At 44.2% G+C, this 11,560-nt stretch overlaps 1 protein-coding gene across 1 annotated transcript; it reads right to left on the bottom strand.

Annotated features, from left to right (window-relative positions):
• Positions 1–486: 486 nt before the first annotated feature.
• On the bottom strand, positions 487–11,555 carry SLC30A4 (solute carrier family 30 (zinc transporter), member 4; the record flags this gene model as incomplete). Its single annotated transcript, XM_010151254.1, has 5 exons — positions 487–592; positions 1,196–1,403; positions 1,647–1,800; positions 6,761–6,907; positions 11,486–11,555. Coding segments are annotated over 5 exons (685 nt in total), but the record flags the coding sequence as incomplete, so codon positions are not given.
• Between the last annotated feature and the right edge of the window lie 5 nt (positions 11,556–11,560).

The following is an 11,560-nucleotide window of genomic DNA, read 5'->3' as shown; positions in this document are numbered from 1 at the left end:
CAAAGATGTTAAACAGTACAGGTTTAACAGGTACAGGTACAATGTTCAGCTTTTGCTTTCTTTTTTTCCTTCTTCCTTTTTACACCACTCTCTACCTGTAGCTTCCCCCGCACTAACAGCAGAAGCTTGCTTCCTCCCCTGACACGCACTCACATTCACTTCAACTCCACAAGTAATTCAAGCGTAGAACTGCGCCGGGGCAAGCGTTCCCCTAGGTGAGCTGAGAGCCGCTGCAGACAGGCAAGGAAGTTCTGTACGTTTCTGTGAGCAGAGGGAGGACCTGCGTCATCCGGCAGAGGTCAGAGACACCTAAAGCCTGCCACCACTGAGCTGAGCCATCGAGAACCAAGGGACCCAAGCAGCAGCAGGATGAAGGTGTCTCCAGGCACAATCCACTCTGCTAGAGGTACTGATCATAATGTCAAAAAAGGTGCCAGTGCTCGGTATTTGACACGTGAAGCGCAGCTGACTGTGCACACGTCTTACCTTCCAGAATAATAACTCCTGTGTCACACAGAATTCGAACGGTTGTCAAAACCACTAGTATGGAGAATACGTATGTACATATGGGATCAGCAATCTTGTATTCTGGCTGCAAGGGAAGTTCCAGAGTGTTAAAGGATGTACGAAAGTCAGCTGACTTATACAACCGTGACTCAAATGTGCAGTTACTTCCAGCTCCAACTTTCATGTTGCTTTTTGTTTCAATAGTTACAAAATACGTAATAGTCGTTGCTTATTTTGCATGAACGTATGAAGCTTAGAATCTCTGAGTCCTAGAATGGGTTGGAAGGGACCTTAAAGATCCTCCAGTCCCACCCCCCCTGCCATGGGCAGGGCCCCCTTCCCCTAGACCAGGTTGCTCCAAGCCTCATCCAGCCTGGCCTTGGACACTTCCAGGGATGGGGCATCCACAGCTTCTCTGGACAACCTGTCCCAGTGCCTCCCCACCCTCTCCGGGAAGAACTTCTGCCTGATATCTAATCTAAACCTCCCCACTTTCAATTTAAACCCGTTCCCCCTTGTCCTGTCACTACAAGCCCTTGTAAAAAGTCCCCCCCAGCTTCCTTGTAGGCACCAAGAGTATCCCCAAGTATTTTTTTATTACTTACAAACCCAAGTCCCTTTTCAATTTAATCACCGGAGCTGAAATTTTAAAAACTCTGCCCTGCCTCCAAGACTAGCCGCTCCTCACCTTGAAGCGTATGATGTAGGCAGCGACGAGCACCCCAATACTCTGCACCAGGTCCCCAAGGGCATGTACAAATGCTGCTCTCACGGCCAGGCTGCTGTGGCCGTGGCTGCTGCTGTGGGCTGCGCCAGGAGAGTTCGACTGAGGTACGTGAGGGTGGGAGTGGGAGTGGGAGTGAAGGTGGCCAGATTGATTCAGCAAAAAACCCATTCTGAAAGCGAAAGAAGAAAAACACTCCAAGAAACAGGCTTAGGGGCTTGGTGCTTTTTGCTGCCTTTTTTTTTTTACCTTTTTATTTACTTTTAAACCAAAGAATTGAAAAAGTAATCTTATTCATGGAAATGAAGGGGTCCAGCAAAATTACATCCCCTGCTAAAGTTACAGGCCATGAATGAATTAGCAGCTTAATCAGAAATACATTTATGAGTGTAATGGAGAGAAAGGGAGATCTTACATCAAGTTAACGGCAACACCGACGGCTGCTGTAATCAGCATGATATCACCGTTTATTTCATAGTCCATATGGATAGTTCTTTGAACAGCTTCATACAAGAGGAATGCCATAAGGATATAGACCAGCAATACACTGATGATGGCTGACAGTACTTCTGCAAACGGAAAGGAAACAACATCACAAAAGTGAGTCTCAGATCTGTTTCTATCTCACAATCAGAATGTGGACTGAGCCTTCATTATTTAACTATTTTATGTGCACTATACCCCTAACGTACAACTACCAAGTTGTGCCGTAAATAAAGCTCATAAAATAGGATTAACAAATGGAGTTTGTTCTAATCCTTCCCACCTTCCTGTCAGTATATCCCTCAAATTCTGTTTTCCCTGACAACTTCGGCCCAGGCGATGACTGCGACTTCTGCAGACACCCAGAACTCTTGCCTGAGAAGTGACAGAGAAAGGCCCTGGCCAGGAGAGAGGAAGATAAGGTGATCTCAAACATCACCAGCCCACCTACAAATAAGAGAAAGCTTGATTTCAAGTGATTTCAAGTATTAAGCTGGATTTATACATGACTTCATATATATCCTTTTGTATTTAGGACGCAGCAGATAATAGAAAAAGATTAAGGAACTGAACAGTACAAACTTGTCAGGCATGTTACTTATTCCTAAGCTTTTTGACATACGTGCACATACATGTTATTTACTGCAGATTTCAGCCAGGAAGGATTGCTTAATGTAAGCTAATGTATTGCTGTAATACACTGTTTTAGCATTATCTAATGTTTACCAAATACTCGTATTTCCCAAAAGTATGTGTGTTACGAGCAACATTTTGGTGTAGGAATTTTATCTGATCAGCAGGGACTTTCAAACGGGCACACACATCTGAATAGAGAAAATCAGAAAGTTAATAAAAACTACTAAAACGTCTTTGTCCTGCACCTTCTTGCTGCCATTTACATCTGTGGGAAGTGGTTCCCGCTCTCTACAAGGTTCCTTTTGTTCGGCTGGGAGCTAGATAGGCCTGAATATTTTATGGACCTCAGTGCTGTCTGCCTCAGTACCCACGCCAGGAAACTGGGCTGGTGATAGCCTATAGAAACCTGAGGAGGCTGAGTCCACGCTACAGTTTTAAGGTCCTACCACCAAGAATACAGGTATTCAAAATGATTGCCCTGTTGCAGCTGAAATGAGGAAAAAATAAAGGGCAAGATAGCGACAAAGAAAACACCCGCCCAGTTAAAAAAACTGTCTCAGCTATAAGGAAGTTAATACAGGGCTCTACAAAAAGCTCTGGGAAAACCTCCACGCTAGCTCCGCTGCACGGCACGTACGTCCGCAGCCCTGCCCGAGCAATCTGCGATCCTTATGCATAATGCTCGTTACTGTCACTTGCCAGATGGATCCCTGGGATCTTCGCCTTCCTGTGGGAATTGGAAGATCAGAGTTGGAATTAACTGACTTGGAACTGTAATGGTTATTCTTCCCCTTTGTTCCACACACGCTGCCCGGATTTATTCCCCAGTAAGGGCAAAATTCTGCTCTTGGATGTACCACAGCCTTAAGAATACTGATCTGAGAACTGCCTCACTTCCCCCTCTGCTTTGAGTCTGCCAGCATGTAGTACAACTTCAGTTACTGCAGAAGGTGTCATTTCTAAATTTATTTACTGAATTTTACAGTAAAAAACCACACAGCTATGTCAGCATTTTAATGTCGCCAAAATCTCTTGATCCAGGCACTGACATTTTAACATCAGCATGGGAGAAGAAACTCCCACCAACGCTTTCAGCTGTTCAGTAGCGTGTCAGTGCCTGGCAAAGCCCTAAAAGGCAACTGTCACGATCTCGGCTGACTGCAGAGCAACATGAAAATCCTGGAAATATCCATGCAAGCGGTCGTGTTCTTCACAAAGCAGGCAAATTATTCAGGGCAACAGCCTTGCAAAAATAACACGTTGCTTAGAAGGTTTTCCAGAACGCTTTTTAAAAAAACCTGTGAAACCCTCGCACATCAGCATTTACCAGAGAAATAACACATTGTGGTTTTACAACCCCAAAGCGTGTTTTCTGCAAAGGAAGGGAGTGTTTTCCTTGCAGTTCCTTACAGAGCCATTGTCACGTCAGCGCTGTAGATCAGTGCGGAGATCTTTCACTTCTCGTGAAATGAACTGTGTGCCGTCTCAGTGGACTGACTGATTCTGTCATTCCTAACATTGTCTCTGCAGCAATGGAAAAATGCCAGGTTCCATATCTGTGCTTAGATCTGCCCAGCTCCTTCTCAGCAAGGCCCTATCTCCACTTGGTGGTGAAACAGAACTATTTTTGGCTTCAAGAATATCATCTTTTTTAGACATGACTGCAATTTCCATTACGATGTCTTCACTTTTCTAACCCATTCCTGAATCTGTGAGCTTCCTTTTCACCACTGAAAAGGGAATAAAACTGAACATGGGGCACGCATATTATCTATTCAAAGAGAATTCAAATAAATGAAAACTAGTGCTAATTTACTTCTGAAATTTGACTAGACAACTGATAGCTCTGTTGTATTTACAATGCAACGTTTATGGGAACGAGATTGAAAGTTCATCGTTCTGCAAACAGAAGTGATAATGAGCACCAGAACCACTGTTCATTGGAATCTTTTCATGCTTACTGTATTGTATTATCTTAAAACTTAATGCAAAGCAGGTCAGTGATGAGATTTTTCTTGCACATATTCCCAGCTTTAAACAAATGCTCCACATTTTTTTTCTGTGACAGATGCTCAGTCTGTACCTTATTTTTAACATTCTGTCATGTTTTAACATCTCTCATGAAATTCAGGCTATTGTTGAGCTCATATTATTTGCTGAGAAGCTTCTTACATACAGGCTATTTGGAAAGATGTGTTACAGCGAGGATATACCCTAGAAGCAGCTTTGTTCCACTGCCAGCATTCACTGATGTGTGAAACTGTGCCCTCGGGGCCCGGCGTTCCGATGAGGTGCCTAAAATCAGGCAGATAAATTTCACAAATGTGACTTTAAAACACTGTTATTAGTAATTTTGAACCATCCCACCTCCTGTACTTGAAGAGTCTAGGGGAAGGTCTGGGCAGCAGAAAAGAAGCAGTAATTGTTTCAGAAGTGAGAATCTGCTCCCTGTCTTCTCCAGGGAGAAGGTGGAAGGTGATAGGGACTAATTCTATGGCCCAGATCCGGCCCATGGGCCACCACGGCATCAGTCTGGCCAGTATTTTTCTTGGCAGTAAAATTGGGGTGGGGACAAGATACAGAAAGTGAGGTGGCAAGAATCCTCAGGGATTTGTGTTTGCAAAGTGCTATGGAGCCCTTCAATTAATTGAAAAGTCAGTGAAAATTTACAGAACTGAGTAAGATTCTACTGGTTAAGTAAGTTTTCTTTTTCTTAAGGACATACTCCTGTTTTAAGCTAGGGCATGGCATGTTCAATGTTTGTACTACTTGGGTTTTGCAAAGTTACAAAGACATACAAACTACTCAAACTACGTTCAAATAGGGTTAAAGCATGTATAAATGCCAGCAAACATCCTTCAGGAGAGTATGAGCAAATGCTGCGAGGTCGTGTTTCAGTACTAGGGGATACCATACCTGCAAGGTCAGGTTTCAGTATCAGGGAAGCTCCTATCGCGAAATTAAAACGTCTTGAAAGAAAAGTTTGTAATGGGAAATGCTGGCATCGTTAGTGCTTTCTTGCTGAAGCCCCGAAGACCTTTGACAGTGTACAGAGTCAGGCATTCACGCACTAGTGACTAACTGATGACAAATGACTAGGGGTGATGGAGCTGTTGAGTTCTACTGCTGTTCTAGCAGCCAAAATAAGAACTGTAAATAATAACTACGCAAGACTGAAATTCCTTGAAAAATAAACGCTATAGAATGTCTCTAGCAGAGGCTGCAAACTGGGACACTAGAAATTATCTATTTCATGAAAAATAAAGGTTGAAGCTTTTGGTAAAATGCCTACAAGACCTGCAGCTGTATGTTATGAATGATTACATCCAGTTAGCAACCGCGTGGAAATGCCCTTTATCATCACTGCATTTCCAAACGTGAAGTAACGAACCCTGTAAATACATTTCCAAGGTTCAGTACATAATTCTGTTTATGCTTCTTTTTACAGACACCTAAAACGGGCAGAGGTTAAGTAACTTACTATATTGCAAACCATGGGACATTTTAACTTCTCCTTCGCGTGGTTTGGGGAGTGCAAGGGGAATACTGATTTATGTGGCTTCTGGCAGGGCACAGCGCTCTGATTATATGTTCTACAGAACTTTTCAATTCTGGATTAAGATACCATTTTTCACGTCGAATAGAATCTTTTTCCAGTGTCGTAGTTCTACTGAAGCCAACGGACTTTGCAAATCCTGGGCGCTGGCAATAATCTGTTGTGAACAACTGACTGACATGTAGAGCTCCTGCACCAACAAGCTCCTCAGCGTGTCACTCAAGCAGCAGCAGTGGTGGAGCAGTGAGTGACCCAAGAACACATCCCTCTCTTGCTCAACGGCCTTAGCTCCAAAGCACAGAGGTGCACAGGGGCCTGACCCAGTACAACAGCCCAGTAACCACAGATGGGCTGTGAAACACGGCTGCGTATCCACCCTTGTTCTTCCTGGGGACAGCTTCCCTCCTCCGAGCCCTCTGAAAACCTTTTAGGCCACGGTTCATTTGTAGGAAGTGGTATTTACAATGTCTTTGTGTATCCAATTCCCTAACCTTCCTCTTTAAGATGAAGGATGAATCAAGCATTCAGAATTTAACTGAATCCGCTAAATCCTAGTTCCACAGAGACGGACAGACTCACCCTGCTCTCAGGGAGCGAAACTGCCATCAGACTTCCCTTTTGGCTGCCGTTTAAAATGTAATTTTTTTTATTATTATCACCTATTTCCTTGTGGCAATACAAACTATAAAGTGGATCCACAATGGCCCATGAAGGGACATTTGAGTCAGGGTGTTAAACATACAGCCACTTTTAGGTTTATTGCTACTTTCTATCTAGTTACCCATTCTTCTAGAATTAGGTGTTCTGTACAGTTGTTGCTTAAAATACTCGAGCAAAAGCTGATATCTACATACCCAAGCGATGAAATCCAAAAGTGAACCTCTTTGTGGGAGATTTTGCAGACAGCCAGAGAGCAAGGAGGGTCAAAATAATACCGCTAAGGTCAGTCAACATATGAAGTGCATCTGTCATAATGGCTAGACTGTTAGCAACATATCCACCTGCAAAGGAAAGTTGGAAAAGTCAGGACGTATGCCATTAATGATTCTAGGCAATATCCTCTTGGCAAAGCTTACAGTTATTTATTTTCAGAACAGTGCATTAAGTGCATGAGTGCCCTTCTTACAATCACTAAACGGGGGGGAGGTTTGCCATTGCAATCAACATGCCAGGCTGTAATTTAAAGCTCCCATAGTTACAAGTGCCGTGAAGCGTGCTTTCTGTTAAGAGTAACACAGAAAGGAGTCACTCCTGTTGTTCTCACAGACTACGGGCATCACAATGTTTGCAAGATCAGACCCAAAATAGTTTTGGATCTTCTCTCTGTATTTATTGCATAGGTGTTTAACCAGATGATCCTTTTATTAAACTGTATCTGTTACTATTTTGACATTACGGAACAGGGACAGGATTCCAATGACTCAGTGGCAAGGAAATCCACCCTGCCCCCTTTTTATTTTTATTACATTATCTTTTAACCTTCACTATTCCCTGTCCTGGCAGGGGTGTGCAAGTTCTGCCCACAAATACTGCAGTGACTCTGACTTGCACAGCGTTTTTCTTCCTTATCTATTACCTTCATTTTTTTCTTGTAATTATGAGCTTCATTGAGATAAATAACCTCCAATCAAAGGTTAATGGGTTTGTTCCAATTCAATTGCTAATGCTGCTATTGGATGGGTGAGAGATTGAAACAATACGCCTCTCTCTTAAGGTTCCCTTATCCGAAGGGGAATCAAGGACAGCACAGGTTGCCTTCCATATGCCTGCAGGTAAGCCTGTTTTCGCAGAAAACATCACATCTTCAGCGTCAGCTCAGCTAAGATTTAGTTTCTCTTTTTACCCTGAGCTTGTCATTCAGCCTGTAAATTCAGAGCAAAGCATGCAGCTGGCGTGCCATTTGGCAGGCTCCAACTAACATTTCGAGTAAAGGCATCTTCGTATACAATTAAAACCATCTTAGCGAAGAGGCTGATCACGGAGAGGCAGCAAATTCACAACTGGCTGGTTGCTCTCAAGGCTGGTCATAAAAGGGGGGGTGTTTGGCTGTGGGTGTCTGTACGTGCACATCTGCGGACAGAGCTACACCCCCCTCCCCTGCCAAACACAAGCAGCATGGCTCACACTGTGGTAACAACCAAATACACCACATTCCAACCGGTTCCTTTCCTCCATCCCCTCTTCTTCAGTTGTTCACCAGTTTATAAGTCAAATTTTTCTGAGTCTCTCATTTTCCAAAGGCCATCACAGCTCAAAAAGAGTGAGTTTTTAAGACTCAGCAATGCAACAACTTTGGCGTAAAATGAGTTGCGCCTTTTCTTTCTGAGTAGGTTTGTGTTCTCACACAATTTAAAAAAAAATGTGACTTAGAAATGTGCAACTCAGCCTCTTTTATGGTCAGCACGAACAAAAAAATTTCTATCTAAGGACATCCAGTTCAGTAGTTTACATGTATAAACATTTAGAATATGTATGTTAATTCACATGTATTAATTTTGCGAATCACGTCCATCCAAGATGAGTCCATTCTATTTCAGCTGGCCTCTCTAAAACTTGTAAAGACTTTAAAATAAAAGGATCAAGATTCGGGTACTGAAGCAAATTGTGATGCAGCATGTGGATTAAGAAAACGTAATTGAGATTTATGAAGTTCTGAAATCAAAGGTTCTCTGTTTCCCTATGTATCGGTTCACTGCCTGGTTCAAGGCAGTGCCCAAGGGTTGTTCAAACACGAAAGAAGTCCACGACCTTTACAAATAGCTTGATGGCTCACCACTGTTTTCTGTGACCCGTGAAGGACAGCACTCCTCTTCCTGGGCGATCAATGAGAAATGTCTAAACATAGCTAAAAATATCAAAACCCTGGCGGAAAAGCTAACTGGGACTCGCAACATCTTTTTCGCTTCTTGATGCAATACGGTCCCTGCAGAGTGTTAAGTAGTTGTCTGACTTTTACAATGACTGTTCAGCAAATTAAACAACAAACAGCGAGGTGGGATGTGGTAACAAGCTTGGCCGTACTTGGGGAAAAAGATATGCCAATCAAGATTTCAGAAAAAAGCTGCTGAAACAAGATTTCCTTCATCTTGGCATCAGCAACAGACAGCAAAAAGAATTCTACTGAACAAATTAATTGCCTGATGGGCTTCTCTGCCTTTTTCTCAGAAACTCAAATCCGTCAAAGATCCCAGGAGGAAGTCCGCTAAAATGCCCTATATGATCAAACAAGGTTTCCCAAAGACCCGAGCTACAGATCAATTTTACAAGTTCCAAAATTCAAAACCAACCAGACAGAACACAGTAGGGGGCTGGAGTGCGATAAATTAAACAGGCACTGACCCAGGACTTGAGGGCTCCATCTTTAATTACTCGTTGTGCTGCTGGTTACTTGCCCTGTGACAAGTCACTCAGGTCAAGATCCACGAAAGTAGATTCACCCAAGTCCCCTATTTATTCTCTGTGGAAGCCGGATGCCTCAGTATTTCATGGGTCTGGCCCTTCGTGCTGTCTGCCTCAGTGCCCTGATAATGAAACGGGGCCGGTAACAGCACAGGTAAGTCAGGGGCCCTTCCGATGAAGTAAATTCAGCATCTATCAGAACTCTGCTATGAATACAACCAAATAACATCCCTCTCATGCTAGAGGATGTCCGCACCTGAGATCCGACACTACCCTGTTCATCAGATTTACCCGAGTTCATGCTGAACCATCACCTCAGCCAGACAAAAAATCAGAGCCTGGGGGCAAACGGAGGCATTCAACCAGATCCCTGCCACAGGTCGGTGAAGTGCCTTACCCGTGATAAGCTGATGGATTGCAGCAGCATTATTAATTACTAACCACACACCGAGAGACAGTGAGGGACAAAGCCACGTTCTCCATTAACCCACATTCCTGACATAAGGCCCCAAATGAAACTGGTGCAGATGCAGTCAGTATGCTGGTCTCTCTCTGAAAAACGGACCACTTGTCCTAGGGATTTTTTTCTGTGTACGTGGGACAAACGCTATTATTTATATTCCAGCGTACCCTTCTTGTAGAAGCTTCTGTCTTACAGACAGAATTCACAACAGTCCCAGGACAAGCGATCCAAGGGATGAGCTCGGGTCCTATTTGACCTCATCTGCACAGGGTGAGGGGGGGAGCATGTACCCCCCATGCCAGGGCACCCGAGGCATCTGTTCCTTACTTCCTGAAAGTTTTTGTGACTTGACTTTTTTCCCCCCATGAATTATGGCCAATTAATTCATCTGCTTAGCTCTGATTTAGACTCCTATGTTAGAATGAAAGCAATTTAAAAGGAATTAATTGTTACAGTTGCTAGAGAGACCTGGCTGAGTGCGCGCATAATGCGTGGGCACCGTGTAACGCTCCCCTCGGTTTCAGATCGGGGGAAGGTGGATGAGAGTTCGAGCATCCTTCCCGAGCCTGAGGAGCACCAAGCGGATGCTTACACCGACGGGCACCACCCAAAACGGTAACGGGACACTGAGGTTTATGCATGGACAGAGATTAAAAGATAAATACTACCTATCCTTTGTAAAAATTATTAGATAATGGTGAAGGCGTAACATTTAACAGCTCCTCTGTGCATCCAAGGGACCTTTAAATGTAATTTTATTCCAAGCCTATGCTGCTGTAGCCCACTAAATAAAGCACAGTCATTCTGTACAGCCTCTTCAACCTACACAGCAAACGACAGCACGCTTTTATGTAAAGCAAAAGCCGCTCTTGAGCACCAGACTCATCCTTCTGACCATCAACATGCTTATAGGGCTACCAATTTCCAGGGAAAAACCCACCATACTTCTGCCAGGTACTAACACACAGAAAACAAAAGAATTCAATCAAACCCCTTGGTATTCTCTGTGTTGTGATGGGAAGTATTCAAATACCTATGATTTCAACTGACTTTGCGCATATGATTTCTGGCTGGCTGGAGCATAAGCTAGTCCAGAGCAGGACATCAGGGAGTTGTCAAGAGTGACTTCTTCACTGGGTTGATGCGGATAGCTCAGGATCCGTCCCTTCAGCTGTACGGAGCAGCATGTATTGCTGTCTCTGGTGAATAAGGGCAAACACCCGCCAACATTAGTGGTGGTGTTGTGGGAAACGTCATGCTCGGAAACGGTTGCAAACACAGCAAGATTTTATGGCAGTGATTAATAAGTACTGAGGATGAAGCCGTTTAACCTATTTAATTAAACCCGTAATAAAACGCTGCTTCTCCCTTGCCTAAAACACCTTACCAACTTACACGAGGACCTCACAAGGAGAAATAAAAAGCCATCAGACATACCAAAAACCCTAACCCTAACATCAGACATATCAAAAACCGCCTGGTTTATGCCACGCGGGGGACTGATGAGATTCAGGTAAGGGAAGTCGCAAATTCCTTTCTTCTCTTGTACGGCAAACACAGGTGGACCTTGCTCCTCACCCCCTGCCCCTGCAGCTACATCTCTCCGGTCTCTCCGAGTGACAGACGGTTTCTCCCAGTACACACTTAAACGCGAGGCCGGAGCGGTGCAACGGCAGGGACCCGGGCCGGAGAGCCGGCAGAGAAAGCCCCGACTCACCCACGAGCTCGCCGGTCATGAAGAGCAGGTAGAGGAGGGCAGCGAGCGTCAGCCGCCTCTTCACCCTCCGCTGCT

The sequence above is a fragment of the Eurypyga helias genome, unplaced genomic scaffold (genome assembly GCF_000690775.1).
Source record: "Eurypyga helias isolate BGI_N326 unplaced genomic scaffold, ASM69077v1 Scaffold48864, whole genome shotgun sequence".
NCBI lineage: Eukaryota > Metazoa > Chordata > Aves > Eurypygiformes > Eurypygidae > Eurypyga > Eurypyga helias.
Note: the sequence above shows the minus strand (reverse complement) of the source record. Positions and strands in the feature narration are given on the sequence as shown.